The 19,587-nt window shown below is 53.6% G+C and overlaps 1 protein-coding gene across 7 annotated transcripts in view; it reads left to right on the forward strand.

Moving 5' to 3' along the window:
• AMOT (angiomotin) overlaps nucleotides 1–18,905 on the forward strand; it is a 58,395-nt gene extending 39,490 nt beyond the window's left edge. For 2 of the 7 annotated variants that reach the window (XM_031945124.1, XM_031945119.1), the window contains exons 6-12: nucleotides 5,376–5,525; nucleotides 6,245–6,564; nucleotides 8,934–9,002; nucleotides 11,200–11,325; nucleotides 11,796–12,028; nucleotides 14,557–15,060; nucleotides 15,516–18,905. In XM_031945124.1, the coding sequence (XP_031800984.1) occupies nucleotides 5,376–5,525; nucleotides 6,245–6,564; nucleotides 8,934–9,002; nucleotides 11,200–11,325; nucleotides 11,796–12,028; nucleotides 14,557–15,060; nucleotides 15,516–15,616 (1,503 nt within the window). In that variant the 3' untranslated portion in view covers nucleotides 15,617–18,905. The remainder of the gene's footprint in view (nucleotides 1–5,375; nucleotides 5,526–6,244; nucleotides 6,565–8,933; nucleotides 9,003–11,199; nucleotides 11,326–11,795; nucleotides 12,029–14,556; nucleotides 15,061–15,515) is intronic. The other 5 variants (XM_031945121.1, XM_031945122.1, XM_031945123.1 and 2 more) reach the window with 5 other exon arrangements.
• The last annotated feature ends 682 nt before the right edge of the window (nucleotides 18,906–19,587 follow it).

A 19,587-nucleotide genomic window follows, 5' to 3' on the forward strand; every position in this document is an offset into this window, starting at 1 on the left:
GGGATTGTGAGTTTGGCTGGAGTCATATCTCGGTATGGTTCGGACCCTTTTGTGAACCATAATGACCCACCAGTTTTGGCTGCCGTCAGCCATCTCCAACCTCAGGGTTTCTCATTTCTGCCTTGATGCCGGTCTTGGAAAAGCCATTTAAAATCCTTAGATTGAGGGCTGCTCCCAGACTCCTCGCCATTACCCAGGAGCTCCTGGGTCTTTGGTGGCTAGTTCCTTGAGGTGATCGCTCCTCCACTCTAGATTTCTTTCAGGCTGTGCCAGGATGGGAAAGGACAAGGCAGGATGATGAGCCGGCAGCGGGCTCGACCGCTCTCCTAATACGGGATAGTATTCCCGAGATTGCTTGGGCAGAGCTCTTTTTTTGGAGCCAGGGGCTAAGTCAAACCCAGCTGAGCTTGCAGAAGGCTCCTGAGAGGCTGCATTCCCTAGGAGGCTGAAGAGGGGCGGGGAGGCATGTGAGGGCTTCTTTGGGGACAGCTGAAAAAAATGGCTTTTGTGCGTGAAGTTGGGGTGGCTCTAAGGGAATAAGAGAAGGGGGGAAGACCCAGCTTAGCGGCCAATGGCCTCAGAAGGACCTCAGCGGAGGCCGTGTTACTGGACGCCGCCCCTGAGTACCCTCACCACAATGGGGAATATTTGCGCCCTCAGACTGTGGCCCCAGTGTTTATCCAGGTAGAAGTCCCACTTGTCCCCAGTTTGAGCTGGATTGTTTAACCCTCATCATTGCTCTCAGGAAAGGTGCTGGGCAAGTGGCCATGGCCACGGGAAGCCCAGGAGCGGGATGTGACACCTTAAAGTAGCCGACACATGCTCCGTGTGGGCTCCGTGGCACGGGAGAATTTGGGCCCATTTTGTGACCGTGTCTGAATTATTCCCAGACTAAGAGAGACGGAGGAGGGGAAGCAAAATGAAACAAAGCTTTTCTCGGCTCCATCTCCTTCGGGTGAGGAAGCCACTCTTGGAGGTATTACTCCCATCTGGCACAGGAGGGAACTGAGGCCCAGATTAAGGTACTTGCCCATAGATTCCCAGCTGGTGAGGGTCAAGTAGGACTTGAACTGAGATCCTCTGCTTCACCAGCTGCTGAGCAAGATTGTAGGGTCCAGAACAGGGATGCTCCTACAAATTTGCTTTTTAATTTTTAATTTCTGGGGGTTTTTTTTGTTTTTTGTTTTTTGTTTTTGTTTTTTTGCTGAGGCAATTGGGGTTAAGTGTTTGAGGCCAGATTTGAACTCAGGTCCTCCTGACTTCAGAGCTGGTGCTCTATCCACTGGGCCACCTGGCTGCCCCTGCTTTTTAATTTTGACAGCCGGATCCCAATATAATTGATTTTTTTTATGTTTGATTTAAAAACCTGATTCTGAGCAGGGGTCTCTGGGTTTCCCAGCCTGACGGCCAAAGGGCCACTGATCGCCGGCTTGAGGGGCCCTTGGAAAGCCCATAGCCCAGCCCCCGACTCTCCAGAGGAAGGACTTATCTCAAAGCCGTGTGTTAACCAGCATGTGGGCGGCTGGCACCCAGTCCCAAGGCCCCGTGCCCATCCCACAGACGGACCCAGGTCACTTAGGAAGTTTTTTTTTTCTTTAGGTGATAAAAAGAGAGGCAGAGTTTCAGGAGGGCACAGGGGTGAGTGTACCCTGTCGGTGCACGAGCGCACACACACACACACACACACACACACACACGCTCACACAGTTTGAACGACACTCACAGTTGTCAGATGGGGAGTAGGGATGGCACCATGTATTTACTTGCAGGGATCAAATTTTCCTGACTCAGAAGGCGGGCCGGAGGCCTGCCAAATGCCTGGGACCCTATTCTGATGATTTCAGTGGAGGGATGGAAAGAGCAGAGCGTTTGCCCGGCCACGTGCCGAGCCTCCCTTGCCTCCTGCATCCGGCCCCGAGCCTAGTTTGGAAAGCCTTCCGCCCTCTCTGCCCCCACACACTGCCGGGTTTCCTTGGACCACGCCCAGGAGTCACCCAGTTCAACCATTTCATCTTACAGTGAGGGAAACTGAGGTCCAGAAAAGTTAAGTTGGCAAAGGCACTGCCCTGTGCCTCAGTTTCCTCCTCTGGAAAGTGGACTTAATGACCCTTACCTCACAGGACATCAGTTATTATTTCTGATTTTTTTTAGCCAATCAGCATTTATGTGCTGAGTTTTGAAGGGAGACGGGATAACGTGGTGGGGAGGGCTCACTGGTTCTCAGGATGCATGTTCAAATCCTGCCTGTGATGTCTGTTTGGAGCACGGCCTCGGGTAAACCGAGAGGGTTGGACTAGCTGGCCCCAGAGGGCCTCTCTGGCTTCAGATTGGGGATCCTGTGCCAATGGTGGGGGGGGCGGCCCCAGGAGGTGGGGCTTGCATGGTACATGCGGGACCAACTCTGGGTAACGAATGTTGACAACAGCTCTGTTGGTCGCGGGGGAGGTGGGAGCAGGCAGACGTGGGGAGTTGGGGGCGGCTTGGGAGGGAAGAACTCCCGGTGATGGTAGATAGCAAAGAATGAGGGCCGGCATCCAAGCGTGGGAGGCGGCGGCCGTACGGCCCGGGACAGTGGAAGCAGATGGGGGATCGATCGGGGTGGGGGTGGGGGCAAAGATAATGTCGGAAATACTGGCCAAGGCCAGATTAGGGAGAGCCTTGAGTGGCCAGCTGAGGAGTTTGGACCACGTCCTGTATGGGACGGGAAGTCGTTGAAGATTGTTGACAGGGGGGAAGAGAGACTTTGGGAAGATTACCTTGGCCTCCTGTATGGGGCGACTGGAAACAGGGGCCGGCTTGAGGCTGTTGCAACAAGCCAGGCGGGAGGCCCGGATCGTCCTGTGCGAGCAGAGCTGGGGCGGATGGAAGATTGATGGCAGGGGAGAAGGAGCGGGACTGGGAGCTATTGCATTGGGAGCTGGGGGGAGAACTAGAGTGAGGTTGCCCCACAGGAGACTGTGAGGAGAAAGCAGAGCCGAGAGCGGGCTCGGGGGCTCGTGGCGAGGGGCTGGTCCCCGCGAAGCTTGAGGTTCTGCCCGGGGAGCGTCTGCCTCGGAGCCAGGAAGGGGAGCGGGAGGCAGGGCTCGGGGAGGCGCTCTGGAATGTGTTCTGGGGGAATGAGCGGAGGGAGACGGGGGCCAAGGACGGAGGCCCCGGGTCCTGCTGAGGGGGTGGGGGCGGGAGGAAGCCATGCCGCGGGAGGGGGCCCCAGAGGTCAAGGGTGAAGGCAAGGATGTACAAGCCAAAGCAAGGGACGGACTTTCCGGGATGCTGGGATTTGGGAGCGTCCAAGGGATCCCGGAGATTAGAGAGGGAGAAGATGCTGTTGAACTGATTTGAGGAGGCCACTACTGAGTCTGAAGTGTCAGCGGAGTAGCGGGGTCACCAGAGAGCTGGGGGGGGCAAAGACTGAAGCTGCTGGGGGAGCCTAAGGACAGCAACAAGATGGTGCAGGGGGCAGGCGAGGGACTCTGTCAGAGAAATCCGAAATAGAGGCCATTGAGATTGCAGTGAAGGAGGAAGATGGGAAAAGAGGCAGCCAGGTGGGCATCTCTCTGTCTCTCTCTGTCTCTCTCTGTCTCTCTCTGTCTCTCTCCCCTTTTTTCTTTTTCTGTCTCTCCCTCCCTCCCCTTCTCTGTCTCTTTCTCTGTCTGCCTTTGTATTTCTGTCTTTTCCTCTCTCTGTTTTCTCTCACTTCCTGTCTGTCTCTCTGTCGCTCTCTGTATCTGTCTATCTCTTTATTTCTGTCTCTTTTTCTATCTCTCTTTCTGTCTCTGTATTTCTCTTTCTTTCTTTTCCTCTCTGTTTTTCTCTGTCTCTCCCTTCCTCTCTCTCTCTCTCTCTCTCTCTCTCTCTCTCTCTCTCTCTCTCTCTCTCTCTCTCTCTCTCTCTCTCTCTGTTTCTGTCTCCTTCTCTCTCCTCTTTCTCTTTCTCTTTCCCTCTCTCTCAGTCTCTCTCTGTTTCTGTTTTTCTTTCTTTTTCTTTCTCTGTTCCCTGTCTTTCTCTCTTCCTTGATCTGCCTCTGTCTCTGTCTCTTTTTGTATCTTTCTGTCTCTGTCTCTTGGTCTCTCTCTCTGCTTCTATCTCTTTCTCATTTTGTCTTTCTGGCCTTGTGTCTGTTTTTCTTTTCCTCTCTCCATTCTGTCTCTCTCTCTTCCTCTCTGTCTGTCTCTGTCTCACATACAGATAGGGCCCAGGCCTGTGATAGGCCCAGTGGCCAGGAGGAGATTCCCCGTCCCCAGAGCCGGCCTCTCCTACTTCTAGTCTGAGAAAGAATCCCTAGAGTCGTGGTATCCACCCCCCATGGCCACATGTTGACTTCGAAAGCCACAAATCCATATTCTCTGCACTGCCCTGTGTTGTTTTGATGAAACATTTTCCATTTGACATTTGACAGTGACTCCGCCTTACTCAGGGCGGGAATCTGCCTCGTGCCAGTGCGCCAGAGGCAGGGCTTGGCCCGGGCTGTCGACGTCACAAGGAAGCCGTTCCTTGTGGTGGAGTCCGATGGGAGCGCAGGAAGGTGCTGGGAGCCAGCACATCAAGAACTAGGACTCGGTTAAGGCTGGGCTGGGGTACCATGGGGTTGTACATCTGAAAGGGGCTATGAGATGTCTAGTTGAACCTCTTGATTCTACTGAGGAAAAAACTGAGTCCCAAAGACGGGAAGGGACTTAAGATCACAGAAAGTCAAAGGCAGAAGGGAAGCTCGTTGGCCTGATTTCCCATAATCCCTCCTTCATCTGTATTCCTGCCCTTCTCTCCTATCCAACATCCTGTCCGTCTCTCACCTTTTTGTCTTTGTATAGACCAGCCCCTTATCCCCGGAAGGTTCTGCCTCCCATAAAACCTCTCGTTCCTTCACAGCTCCACTTGGGGAGCTGCTCTTAGGAGAAGCCTTTCCTGATCCACTCCTCCTCTTCCAATTCCCCTGCATTGATTTTGTCTGCACATCACTTACCTCTTTACAGCACACAGACTTTTCCTGGATCTCGTTTGGCCCCGAGACTTTGCAGAGCAAAGTGAGGTCCAGTCCAGGGAACTCAATGGGCCCCGGTCATCATAGAAGCACAGTTAGAACCTGGCACCTCTGGGGCCCTTTGGACAGCAGGCCCAGACTCTTTCTTGGGGGGCGGAGATTCTCTTCAACCCTTGAATACAGAGATTGTGAGTGGGCTAGATTGGGGTAAGCACAAGGACGGTGGGATTCTGGAGGATTCAGGGGCTCGGGAGCCATTCTAGTACTTTCTGGCTGTGGCCTCCCCACCTGCGCAACCCCTGCGAGAGACCTGTTGGATCCCAGAGGCAGAGCTGGCCTGGCTTTGGGGTCCAACTGAGCCTCTTCCCTTCTTGCCCCTTGCCATCCTCCTCTTCAGCTTAAGAAGAAACAAGTGTATGTGGAGAAGGTAGAGAAGATGCAGCAGGCTCTGATGCAGCTGCAGGCCGCCTGCGAGAAGCGAGAGCAGCTCGAGAACCGCCTTCGGGCCCGGCTGGAGAGGGAGCTGGAGTCCCTGCGCTTGCAGCAGGTAGGGGCAAGCAGGGGCCCTCGGAGGGCATCCTGCGGCACCGCTGAGCGGCTCCCACTATCTAGGTTACTGGGCTGAGCTCCCTCCCTCACAGTGCATGCTGGTGGGAGGCTTCCCTAAGGAAGAAGAGGAGCCCAGAGTCTCCCATCTCACCCCCTCCCCCAAGCTCAGGGTCTTCCATCTCACTCCCCTGAGCCCAGAGCTGCTTCTGAAATAGATACTCAGGCATGGGTTCCCAGGAGCAGAGGAAGAGCCCCTTTAGCCACAGAGCTCTAGTACCCTGGGCCCGCTAGTGGCATCATTTCCATACAACCACTAGAAACCCTCTAGGGACAGATGAATGCCCGTAAGGGACCATTGAGGGCATCCAGGCTGAACCCCTTGATTATGAAGAGAGGGAAACTGAGGCCCAGGGAGGTAAAGGGCCTTACCAAGGTCATCCAGGGAACTATGTCTGATACCGCCCACCCCTGTCTTCCTCCAGTCATTATTTCCCCACAATCTCACCATAGTAGGGCCACCAACAAACAGTGGTGGGGGGTGGGGGTGGAAAGTGTTCTGGATTCAGTCAGGGGACCCAGGTTTCAATCCTGCCTCTGCTGAGTCCTGTGCCCCATGGGACCTTGGGTAAGCCCCTTCCCTTCTCTCACAATAAGGGAGGAGGTCTCTTGTGGCTTTCAATCCTGGTGCATGCGATGAAGGCTGTTTTTCTCCTGAAGGTCCATCTTGGCGAGGTTCTGTCAGGGTTGGGTGGCCTTAGGAAGGCTTCGATTTCCTTGGCCATGCCCAGAAAAGAGGCGCCTTTGCCCAATGAGGCGGGCCCTAATTTGAGGGATTTGTGCCGCCAGCGTCAGGGTACCTCACAGGTGACCAACCTTGCGGAGTACAGTGCCTCGGCCCTCATGGAGCTCCTCCGCGAGAAGGAAGAACGCATCCTGGCTCTGGAGGCCGACATGACTAAGTGGGAGCAGAAGTACTTGGAGGAGACGGTGATGAGGCAGTTTGCCTTGGAGACCGCAGCCACCGTAGCCGCACACAGGTAAGAAAGGTGGGGGCTCTGCGGCTCCCTCCCTGCTGCCGCCGCCTTCGGAAGACTCGGGAGGGAGTCTTTGTAGTGGCTGCTTCACGCCCGGTATTGCCACTCGGGGCTCCGTTCCCCCCTCCTTCTGCCAGCCAGCCGTCGCGGGCCTCCGATCCAGTTCCCGTCAAACCGGCCCACTGGCCGTCCCGAGCCTCTTGACATTCTGCTTCCCGCCTCCTTGCCTTTGTGTAGGCTGGTTCGCAGACTTGGAATGTCCTCCGTACTCACCTCCATGGCTCAGAAGCCTTCGCTTCCTTCCTTAGCGCAACTCAAGTGCCTCCTTTTCCCTCAGGTCTTTCTCAAGCTTCCAAGTTGTTAGTATGTGCAGCCTCCTGACATTGCTTACCATTATTTTGTGTAATTGGGGCGGGGTTAAGCATTGATTAAGCCCTTACAGTGTGCCAGGCTTTACAATTAGGATCCCATTTGTTCTCCACCACAAGGGAGGGAGGGGCTGTTATTACCCCCATTTTACCGCAGAGGAAACAGAGACACACTTGCCCCAAATCACACAGCTAGTGAGTGTTTGAGGCTCGATGTCAGCTCCCAACTCTAGGCCCAGCATTCTATCCATCAAACTGCTCCTTGAGGGTGGGAATGCTCTGTGTCCCATATCCCAGTACCTAGAACCCAAAGAGCCTTCTAGATGCTTGAATCAAATCCACTGCAGAGCGTGAGGGCGAGCAGGTACACCGTTGAGAACCGATTGGATTTTAGGCCAAAGTAATCCATGCTCAGCTTTCCAAAAGAGCCAGGGAGATCGGGTGGCTCCCATCTCTGTTCCACTCCGGTTCTTTGGGCCCATCGGGGGTGGGGAGGGCCCATCGCCATTCCATAGCCAAGTAGGGTTGGAGGCGTGCACCAAACATGAGGCCGTTCTTGCCCTTTGGGAAATAATATCTGAAGGCCCTGTTCTTGGCCGCCAGTAAATGAGCGGGCCTGATGGTTCTTTCTCCTTCTCAGAGAGGATGGGGGGAGGGAAAAATGGAAAAGAACTTTCTTTTTCTTTTCCTTTACCAGTCGAATTATGGCAAGTTTTAGATGAAAGATAGGGGTCGCTCAGCTCCCGACAGATAGCGTGTTCCTCCTTAGCCAGAATCACGGGCCAAAAGATCCAGCATCCCGACATGTATGGTTAGTCAGTGTGTGTCTTGGGCGGGACGGGCAAATTAACTCAAATCCGGTCATTCGAGAAGCAGCGGGCGAACACCTCTTATTGCAGAGACAAACAAAACTGTCTCTTATGGCCCAATTGGTCACACTGTTGTCCTCTCGCTGGGCACTTGGCTTTGCTTCTCTTGCTACCGTCAAGAGTGCTGCTATAAATAATCCGGTATTATATGGAACCTTTCCCTCTCTTTGACCTTTGCTGGAGGGGGGTACCTTGTACTGGTGTTTCTGGGTCAAAGGGCATGGCCAAGTTAGTGATTTTTCTGGTAGAATTTCAGCTTATTTGCCAGAACGGTTGGAGCAGTTCACGGCTCTATCCAAAGTATGTTCTAGCACCTGGTTTTCCCCAGCCCCTCCAACAATTACCTGCTTTGAGTTCCCTCAACTTTAACAGTCTGAAGGAAGTGAGATAAAACCTCCGGCTTAGTGAAAAGTGCCTCTCTCTCCTAATCACTTATTTGGTCCATTCTTTCTTATAATTCTTCTTTCCCATTGGTGGCCTCTGACCTCACAGCTCTTTTTGTAGCACTAGCACCCAGGACGTGTTTCAGTCTCGTTGGTTAGGTCTAGAGCCACAAAGGACCTTCCAGGCTTTCTAGTCCAACTGCCTCATTTTTCAGAGGCAAGAACTGAATCCAAAAGACTTAGCCAGAGTTTTAAAAGTGGAAGAGCTGGAATTTGAACTCGGAGCTCTGTCGATGGATCCATCACGTACACTGGTTGCTCGTGCACATTTTGGCTTGCAACCTAAGCTAGGGATAATAATTCACCCCGAATCGAAACCCAGCGCTTCCTCCGCACGGCCCTTTTGTGTGAGGAGCTTGTTCTGAGGAGCGGTCCCGAGCATCCGAAGCACCGGGCTTCATCTCCGTGCCGGAGGTGGCTACACGGCTGGAGTGGGGGGGTGCCTAAGCTTCGTTCATCCAGACACGGATAGAAGGCAAGCGGCTCTGAGTTCAGATGTTGGTCGAGGCCTTGGGCGGCCTGCCTTTGAGATACGGTTTTTCGATCTGCTCGATCCAGTTTGTTGCATGTCCATCAGAAGGGCCCATCCGAAGAGTGATGACTGAATAATTAATTCCCTAGCCGGGTTTCCCTTCTGCTCTGCTGTCATAATAAGCTTTTTTTTATCTCATATATCTTCCTTCCCTCACTAGATCTCACATCAGTGAAGGCTCCACTCAGAGAGGTCTACCTCAGGAATGGTGGAATATTCTTCACAGAAGGTCTCTCTTATATTTGATGTTGTTCTTTCCTTTGATTCATGTCGCATTTCCGTTTCCCAAGAATTATTGCATATCTGCCGATTTTATACTCTCCGACTGCCACGGTGTAGTTGTATTGACACGTTACATTTTTAGAGAGAGGTGAGGACTACGTCCAATACACCCCCAAAATGGAGATTAGAGCCAAATTAGAACCTTAGAATTTTGAAGAGTCTCCTTACCTATTTTCATATGCTAATAATATCAGCAGGGGAGAAATTCATTTGGAGAATTTCTAAGAAATTCTTAGAAACTAAGTATGGCGTATCCCAAGCAGTTTCTTTGAGGCTAAATGTTGCGTGTCATTCGATGGAACGTGTGTTTGTTTTCATCCGGTGAAGTCCTTGTCTTCCTGCTGCCGCACTGTCCCTCTGAATCCCCAGCACCAAATTTTCATGGGTCTTAACGATAGAGGAGATGTTGCGTGCGCCAGAGCAGATCTGGAGCATTTCGGCCTCCCGTCACATGGGGGTCCGCTCCCGGTGAACAGGAGAGAGATGCTCGAGGGTGGGAGCTGCTCCATTTTTGGCCTAGTGCTCTCCCTAGCACATAGTAGGTGCTTTCCAAGAGCTGGTCGAATTCATTTAAAGTGGTGCGATTTAAGAAAAAGAGCGCTGGATTGGGGGAGATGGAAGACCATAGTCTCGCTACCGCTGGTCATCTTGGTCTAGTCGCTTCACTTCTCTGTGTCTCAGTTTCCCACTGGCATTAGATGCTCTGCCCCTAAATCCAAGCTGATAAGGGAGCCCTCTCTCGTGCTGGGGGCCTCTCTGGCTGTTTCCTCTGAAGAATTCTTCCAGTGACCCCACGTTTGCAGGCATCATGCCTGAGGTTCTCGGATTCTCCATCTCAATTATCTGACGAGGCTCAGGGCCACCAAAGTAGCTTCTTACTCGGTGCGAGTGGCAGCTGGCCCTGGCTTGGCCCCAGCCCTTCCCTGTAAAATTAGCCTTTGCCTACTTCCCATAGATCCAGGAGCCCAGGCCGAGAGCTGGGAGGACCCTTAGAGGTCACTTGACACAGTCCCTTCATCCGCTACCTTGTTTGAGGCACACAGTCAGCCACTGGGACCCACTTTAGCAGCCCCGACTCTGGTGCTGCTGCGACTGGAGGTGCCCTCTTCTGCCTCTGGGCCTCTGAGCACTTTCCTGGTGTTTGGGCTCTCCTGGCCTAGTTTCTCTCTTTCCCCCACTTTCCCCTAGACCTGTTGCCTGGTTTCCTTCTTCAGGCCCAGATGTACAGGAGGCCCATGGCCTCCCTGAGCCTCAGGCTTTGGTAGTGGAGTCCCCCTTTATCAGGAGCAAAGATCGAGTGCCCTACTGAAAAGGGCTCGGGTCCTTGGAAGACCAGAGGCGTAGTCAGTGATACTAGCGGCCGCTGCTGGCCCAGGTGTGCTTCAAGTGAGTCCTGGAGCCTCCCAATGACCGATTGCCCCAATTCTCCCCTCAACAGCCCATGGCCAGACTACCTTTGGTAAGGAGCCCGTGTCGCTCTGATTCCTGCCAAACAGAGGGCCGGAGCGGCAGCAGTGTGATGGTTCTTTCTGGGACTCTTGCAGCTTTGGGGGGAGCCTTAGGTGTTGGGTACTAGCTGGGGACTGTGTGGCTGATTGACGTTTGAGGGGTCCTTAGGGCCCGTGTCCTGTTTGTTGCTGTGCTCCCCCTCGCTCCTGAAGGTTCCTGGCTTTGTCTGTTCCATGCGGGCTGGATATTGCCTCTGGTCTCTAGCTTGGCTGCAGAAGAGAGGGCCTTTTGTGGCAGGGGGAGGGGGAGGAAGAAGAGAGGCAGGAAGGGATGTGTCCTGCTTACCTTGGAGGCTGGAAGGAAAGGCAAAGCTAGACCTCCCTGGAGTGTGTAGGCCCAAGCTAAAGACCTGAGTTGGGATGGGGAAGTGGACCATCATCTGAGGGAACTGACCTGTTTCCTGAGGATGGTTCCTGGCTCTCAGAAATGGTCCTCGGTGATCTAGTCCAAGTTATTGTTCCTATAACCCTGCCCTAAGATGGGAGAACTTGGGTGCAGAATCCGGAGTCTCTCTGGGTCACCACCCTCAAGTGGGTTGACTCCGGTTCGAAGCTTTCTGGAAATTCCCCTGAAGGAAGAGAGCCCTCCTGGACTTGGCGGCCCTCCCACCATCCTTTTATGCTTTCCTGATTTAGGGACACGACCAGTGGCAGCAGCCACTCTCCCAATACCAGCTATGACAAGTCTCTGGAGGCACGGATCCAGAAGGAGGAGGAAGAGATCCTGCTGGCCAACAGAAGGTGCCTTGATATGGAGGGCAGGTAATTGGGGCGGCGGCGCCAATCTGGATCCCCTGGGCGCCAGGCCCAGGGGTACCAGTGGAGCTGTAGTATCACCCCCTGGCCCGTCCTTTCAATTCGGTTGCCATCTTTTTTCCCTTTTTCCCGAGAAGATGCGATCCCCTCATCTTCTCGTTACCACTCTCTGGTCGTTGCAGTCAGAGGGATGAAGTCGAGCGATTAAAGCGAGGAGCTAGACCCTGCACGTTTCTTCCCCCCCCCCCCAGATTCTTCCAAGCTGGCGTCCCTCCCCAGACGCTGGCCGTTCTCGGCCATCTCCTTGGTGCCCCCGAAGATTTCTGACTTCTCGGGAAGAGGTCCCCGATCCCCTGACACTCCTCTCACTGTCTCTTTCCCATCATTCTCCCAAACGGCCCACGCTTGCTGATTTCTGCTTTGGCCCAAGTGTCCCCCAAGGCCCAAAGGCTGTTTTCCCACGCTTTCCCCCACAGGATTAAGACTCTTCATGCCCAGATCATTGAAAAGGACGCCATGATTAAAGTCCTCCAGCAGCGCTCCCGGAAGGAGCCCAGCAAGATCGAACAGCTGACACCCATGCGTCCGGCAAAGTCTCTGATGTCCATTTCCAACACCGGCTCAGGTTTGATTCCTCACTCCTCCACCCTCAGCAGCACCCCCATCCTGGAAGAGAAGAGAGAGAACAAGAGCTGGAAGGGGAGTTTAGGTAATGAATAGGGAGCCGCTGGGAGAAGTGATGCTCCTCAGGGAGGCTGGCCACCCAGCAAGGGGAGGGGAGCTGTCCAGCAGCTAGGAGCAGGCTACGGCAAACGACCATCCAGCAGGGATGTCTCCTGTGGCCCAGGCACTTAATAACTCTCCATTGTCGAGGCCATGGCCAGGGGCATGAAGCTGGGGCTGCTGGGTAGGGGCAAGGAGGAGATTTGGACATGCCATGCTACTGCCGGTCAGCCTGGCCTGGCTCCACGTTAGTCGTGGAGGTCTTTCTTGACCTCTTCAGGATAGTATTCCCCAAAGTGAGGACATTGTAGCTTGTTCCCACGTGCCAGGGGGTCTTGATGAGTCTACAAGATCTCTATGATACGTGCGGCAGGTAGGGCGAGTACTGCTTCAGGCATCAAGGCCCTTCCGGCTCAGCTCCCGAGGCCACAGACGGCACCCGGTGGGTTGACTGGGAAAATGGCCGAGATTGCAGTGGACTCACCAAAGTGGGAAAGCCGGGGAAGGCCAGGAGCCCTTAAGGGCAGGGCCTGTTTTGTTAGTGCCTTTGTGACCTTAGGGCCTTTTACACAGTAAGAGTCACTTATGTTTATCTGATCTGAAACGAACCTCAGTTTTTAAATTTCCAGATTTTATTAAAATAATATAATTGATCTTGTTAACTCATAAGCAATGGATTTACATGGTTTTTCCCCCTCTGAACATACTCCCACAACACTGTAGTGATTTAGAATCCCATTGTTCGGAGGTGTGGAGAGGAAGCTGTCGTTTTTATCGGTGGAAAGCCATCAGTGACTTATTTGAACTTTTAGTCTTTTAAGACTTGCCCAGAGCATTGAGAGATATAAGGGACTTGGAGAGGATCACACAGCAACCGGGTCAAAGTGCATCTCTCCCAGCTCTCTTCACTGCTCCCAGAGTCAGTGACAATACCTCCAATGCAAGTGAGACTGAGTCTTTGAAATGGCTTTGCCCGGTGCCCTCCGTTAGATGACCCCTGCTCCTGCAGAGCCGGAGGGAGGATGGATCTGAGCTCCAGGTTCAGCAAGTAGAGCGACCTTTGCCCTCCCGGGTCCCTTGCTGTCCCACTGACCTGAACTCAAGGCATTTCTTTTCTTCTTTTACACGAAAGAGCGGGATTTGCAGGTGCCCACATGCGGGACAACTGCAACTCAAGAAGACCCGGGTTGCTCTTTCGAGCAAGACTTAGGAAGTCTACGCAGCCCACTGGTCCCAGGGCGTTTTGTTCTTGCCACTCTCGGGACCTCAAACTTCCTGGTGCGGAAGGTCCCTCCATCTGTGCAGTGCAGCAACTTACTTACACCGGCCCGGGGCTCAGAGAGCTTACACGGCTACTGGGTGCCACCGGCAGGATTGTTTTCTTGTCTCCCAGGTCTAGCCTCAGACCCACTCAGGGGCGTTAAGTGAGCTCCCCCTCTCCCTTCTCTCCTTTCCCTCCTTTGTCTTCCCCTCCCCTCTCTCTCTCTCTCTTTCCTCCCCTTCTTCTCACATACACAGAAGAGACTTTTTTTTTACAGTTTCTCAGAAAGTGAAATCAAACTGCTCCACGTCTATCTCTGTCTCTGCGTGTCCGGCTCTCCCTCCTTTCTTCCCTCCCTTCCTTCCACCTTTGTTCTCTCTCTTTCTGGCTCTCCCTTCATCTCCTCCCCTCCCCATCCATTGCTCTCCCTTCATCCCTGTCTCCCTTCCTTTCTCCTTCCCTCTCTGCCTTCCCCTCCTAGAGCTGGGGGAGAGCTGGGGATGCTTTGCCAGACCGGAAGAGAAGAATCCCATTGGCCGAATGATGGGACGCTTAGAGCCCCCGATATTTGGAGAGAGAAAATTCTCCAAGCGATCCAGCGGTTCCCCATTCGATGCCGGGCTGAGGCCTTTTGGGTAGTGTGCTAGCTGTTGTGCTTTGAGAAAACGGGCTTGTTGGAGCTCCGGCAGGACATTTGTCTTCCCTGCCTTTTATCCCTCCGTGGGGCTGGCGGGCCTTGGTCTGAGTGTCCCTGACCGGCTCCTAGTAGCTTTGATCACAAGAAGGGAAGAGACAGTGTGCCTCGGTAGGTGGCGTTAGCCTTGGAGTCAGGAAGATCTTGGTTAGCTGTGTGACCCTGAGCAAAGACTCTCACACCTCAGCTTGCCTCGGTTTCCTCATCTCTAGAATGGGGCTAGTAATAGTCCTGCTTCCCAAATTGGGCTATGTGAGAGGACCGGCAGCTTATGGTATTATTACTGTTGTCAGTCTTCATAACAACTTCTAGCTCGGATAACAGGATAGACGAGACAGTTCCTAGTGAAACACCTCAGCTTTGCTTGTTCCCTGATGGAGGGCAGCGTAGGGATGGGGCTGCAAAGCCTCCCCGCCTTATTTCCTGTCGGGAATCAGACAGACTCTCGGGGCATTGGGGAAGGGGACGGGACTCTCCTTGGCTCGCAGGAAGGACGCCGATTGGTATACCTCTGTAGTCACCAGAGGGTTTCCCATCCCTTCTCCTCTTCCCTTCACAGGTGTCCTCCTGGGCACAGAATGCCACTCTGAGTTATGCATCCCTTCTATCCCATCTTCCCCACCACTTTCAGCTCACTCCAAGACAGGCAGCCGTGACTGTAGCACCCAGACGGATCGGGGAGCCGACCCAACCAAAACCGCCGCCGCCAATGCCACTGCCGCCACCGCAGCCACTGCCGCCGTTGCCCCTGCCACTACCACCACCATCGCCGGGCCCGGGCCCGAGGCAGCGGCCGCGGCCACCGCTGTGGCTAACATCCCTTCCGCAGCTCCCACTCTTGCCGCCGCTACCGCCGCCGCCGCCACCGGTACCGCTGTTGCTGCTCCCGCTGCTGCCGGGGCCACCGCTGGGGCCGCTGTCGGGGCCGCCGCTGGGGCTGCTGCTGGGGCCGCTGCTGGGGCCGCCACTGGGGCCGCTGCTCCGCCTTCTCTCCATCCAGCCGCCAGCCACGGACCGGCTCATTTCCCTACTCCAAACTTGGCCTATAATTCCGACAAGGCAGGTAGGTGATTCACTCTCTGCATCGGGTAACGTGCTCCCTCGAGAGTTTGTGGAGCTTCCTGGCTTGCCCTTGGGGTCCGTCGGGTCTCTTTGGGGCCTAACGGCTCAGGACGGCCCTACCTGGATGTTCTCAGGGAGATTGCTGATAACATCGAGTGCATCTCTCATAGGCTCTTCCAAGGGGAATGGATGGGGACAAAGTTGGCAGATCCTGCCTCTGGCGTCCAGTCTGCACAGCTTCCGAGAAGGGACTGGAACCCCAACAGAGCAAGGGGGGGTAGTAGAAACAAGGATGGGCTGCTTCCATCCTACTAGTGACTTAAAGGGTTCCCCAAGCTTATTTTTCTGTCCCAAGAAACTGATTTGAATTTGTGTGTGTGTGTGTGTGTGTGTGTGTGTGTGTTGTGTGGGGTGTGTGGGGTGTGTGTGTGTATTGTTGTCTCTGCTTCCCTTCAGATGGACCCATTATCCGCCCTGTTGCTGTGGACAGAAAAGTGGGCGCCCGTTCTCTGGGACAAGACCACCTGGATCTGGAAGTTGTGGAGTATCTCATCTAAACTGGCCCAACCGAGAGAAAGAGCCGGTCGCCCCAAACCGGGTTTTCTCTTTTCTTTTATTTTTCAGAAAGTCGTTTTGTTTAGAAACAGGGCAGTCCTTGAGTTGTGAAGAATAGTTACTCCCCCCCAAACCCTTAGTGATAAGACCTTCAAAGGCAGAGTAATTAGGACGTGCTTCGAGTTAGGTTGGGATTGGATTTTCGCTTGTTTGAATGCTGGAAGTACTCGCGTCTGGCTGGGAAACCTCGTCTTAAACGCGCCGGGTTTGCTTGTCACTTTCAACCTTGTCATCCTGTCATTGACAAATGTATTCACGACATGGAAATGAGAGTTAGAGGCGCGCTTGGACCACGTGGCCAATGTGCGGAGAAAGTGCCATTTGATGGCGCCTGGAAAGGGGGCTGGGGGATAGAACCGGGACCGGTCCCTTTTCCCCCACCCCCTTGCCACTTTCTCGCGCTAAAGAATGGAATCCATCTGGAGCGTTGAGAATCTGGCCGCTGGCTTTTTGCATGCAGATTTCCCCAAAACACCCCCTCCCCGTCCTCCGGAACGGGGTGGAATCGGGAAATTGCTCGGAGAGGGATTCCCAAGCTCTTGCAGATTCTGCGTGGTCCAAGAGCAACGTCACCTCCAGCGAGCTCTTTCCAAAGACCAAAGGATGCGTCTGGTGCAGACGGTATCCTTTGAGATGTTGGAATGGGTTCTAGAAACCACCCGTGTCAGCTCCCGCCGTTACCAAGGCCAGAAATGGCGTTGAAAACGTGCGGTGAGGGGAAGACGTGGGACACGGGCCGTCCCCGTCCGCCTCTTCTCCTCACCGATTTGATCACTCTGGGGGCAAAAGCCTTAAGAGACCTTTCAAAAGCAACAGGGAGATAGGCGGGTGTAAGGGGAGGAACCAAAGATATTCTTGAGAAACATCTCTCCAAAATGTCACAGATAGAAGTGGGCTTCCCCACTTTCTATCTGTGGGACTAGAAGCAAACCGCTTCTCCTCCCTCAGCCTCAGTTTTCACAACTGGGAAAGGGAGACATTAGTCTCATGGGACCTACCTCAGGGGATTCCGGTAGGGCAGATGCTTCGTCCACCTGAGAGCATCGGAGGCCCGGGAGTTGTTAGAGAGCGGTCCCGTTTCCCGCAGCGGGCCCCCGCCCCGCGAGGGAAGTCTTCAGGGGGATCAGCAGGAGCAATGTCACTCAAGGTCATTGCGGCAGAGAGGGGGAGGGGATGGGCGAAGGGACTTAGCGGTAGAATCCCAGCAGGTAAAAGAACAGGCTTGTTCCTCAGACCATAATAATTAGAATGTTGATCCATCCATACATTCATCAATACAATAATCTTTGAGCCAGGAAGGACCTTAGTCGTTAGTTTGTCCCCATTTATTTTAAATGATGGAGAAGACTGAGGTTCAGAGTGGGGGGCGATGGAGCACCCAAGATCAGACAGAGGGCACGTGGCAGAGCAGAAGCTGGAACGGAGGCCGATGCTCCTTCCACTGCACCGCACTGCTCCGCTCGCTCTTGGGGATCTTCTTCGAGGATTCCCCATTTAATGAGCCAGGGCTAGAAGGGGAGGTGGGGAGACGCGGCCAGCTTCGGGCCACCCGTGGGTGTGCTAGAATTGCCACGTCTCCCCTGCTTCCTGTTTTCCAAGGTGGGCCCCTCTATCCACCTGCACCCTGAGCCACCTACAGTCCGGGTTCCTTTCGGAGAAGAGAGACTCTGGCTCTCTTCTCTCCCGGTGGCACGACGTCATCGATTACAGCTTTTGGGCAACCCATTCGGCTGACCCGATGCACAGCGGCCCACGGTCACGTGCTCCGATAACCATTGTGATATAGCTGCTCCTCTCCTCGTTCCTGCCGTCCTGGAGCTCAAGAGCCCTGAGACGGGGGTTTGAGGAGAGGCTTCCCAGGACAGCCTCCCCCTCCCCAGCTCTCCTTTTCTTTCCTCCATTTTCCCTGAAGGTCCCAGAATCACAGAAGGATCGTGTTGACTTAGATACTGGGCCATCAGGGAAGGTTTTTCTCAGAATTTCAGTGGGGCTTCCATGACCCCCCCACCACCCCAGTTTCTCACCAGCAGCTGTCGAAATCAGGGCATCTGAAACTTTTTCCCCCATGACCCCTTTCCCCCCCAAAAAAAATTCGTATACAACCCCGAGTTTATTGGGCTACAAAGCCAACATTTCCCGATGATGAGAAATCACAATTTTGCGACCCCACCACGTTTAGGTACAAGACCCCGTACGGGGACACGAACCCCAGCTGAAGAAGCCGGGGTCCGAACAAACCCAGACACTTCCCTTCCTTCCATTGGGTCTCATCTGCTTCTGATTTCAGGCTTATGGGAGAAACCTCCCGTTTCTCGTTAGTGGCCGCTTGGGGCCCTCTCTCCGGCCCCTATCTATCTATGCATTTCTCTGGCACCTTCACTAGGAGGGAGGTCTTGTTTTACTTACTGGGGATGGGGTGGGGGGGAGGGAGGATGGGGGGCTTTGCATAGGGAGGGGGGGGGGGGGGAAACTTTAAGGCAGTGATAACTTCTGGACCTCGCACCTTCAACGGTCCGAAGTAACAATACGAAAAGCTAATCAGTAACATTTCTATCGAGTTGATTTCTATCCACTAGATGTATTTTAGGATTTGGGTTTTCCTTTCTTCTTCTTTTTCTTGTTTTTTTTTTTTTTAAGCAAAGTGCATATTTTGAATTTGGTATTGTAACGATGAAGGCTTTACTTTTAATGCTGCTTTTTTGAGTTTGGGGGTAAAGGGGTAGGAGAAGAGGGGGGAGGGGGGCACAAAGCCAAGGTAATCGTGGGAAGCACCGTTGGGTTAAGTCTTGTCGGGAGAGTTTGGGGTGGAGTTGGCTGCCCTTGGGGTGGGGGGGGGGAAGAGGGAAGGGAGAGGGGGGGGAGAGGGGTTTTTTTTTTTGCTTTTGCTTCTTAAAGAGCCCTTAGAAAATCTGCGAACGAACGAGGCAGCTTTAATTCCGAAAGTGTGTAAATATGCACTAGTTTATAAATTATATCATCCTCTCTAGTAGCCATAAAATCTCAAATTAAAAAAAAAATGTGATTCTGTGTGCAAGCGCGTGAATGTGTGTGTCGAAGGAGTTTATTTAAAATGTCTGCCTTCTTACTGCCAATGCTTTCCGAAGGAGGGAGTTGGGCGGCGGGCTGACCCCTGACACCTGTTCCCGTCCCAAGCCGTCCTTCACTATCTCTAGTCTTAACTGTCCTGTTCTATCCTGATAACAGCCAATAAAAGCTTTCTCTAGCCGTTGACTCGTGGTCTGCTTTATCGGGGTTCCACAACGCGTCGAGTTCTTCCTTCAGTGCCGTGGCCGCCTCCACAAACAAGGACCCACGGCCCGTGCCTTCCAGATTTTATCTGGGTAGCTCCTTGGGATCGAGACACATAGTCCCCACAAAGCCTTAAAACTAAACCATGTCTATAACATGAAAACAAGGCAGGCTCCTCACAGACCCAGCGGCCCATTCTCATGTGGGACACATCCCATTGGTTTTTGTGCCCAGACTTGGTGAACGTAGGAGCCACATAGAGAAGGGGACATTTTGGAGGAGCCCTTGTTCTCAGAAATTTTGGTTGAAGGAGCTCATTATACCAAGCAAATCAGCCTCCCCCCTCAAACACACACACACACACACACACACACACACACACACACACACACACACACAGAGCAAGCTAGCTAGTCACACTGGCACAAGTGACTGACTTCTAGGGTTTCTTGTGGAGACGTGAAGTTGACTGGGTAAATGGGTAGAGACGTTGCCGGGCCTATCAGAGAGATGGGGCGTGAGCCAAGAGCTCACCAGAATTCCCCAGGAGGAACAATTCACATAGACAACACCCACCAAATGCTCCAAGACAGGAGATGGACCGCACCTTCCTGCTCACTTGCCCATTGGGTTGGTGGGGAAAAGCTGGAGAGCCTGAGGGCCT

This window comes from Sarcophilus harrisii, chromosome X (assembly GCF_902635505.1).
Source record: "Sarcophilus harrisii chromosome X, mSarHar1.11, whole genome shotgun sequence".
Lineage (NCBI taxonomy): Eukaryota > Metazoa > Chordata > Mammalia > Dasyuromorphia > Dasyuridae > Sarcophilus > Sarcophilus harrisii.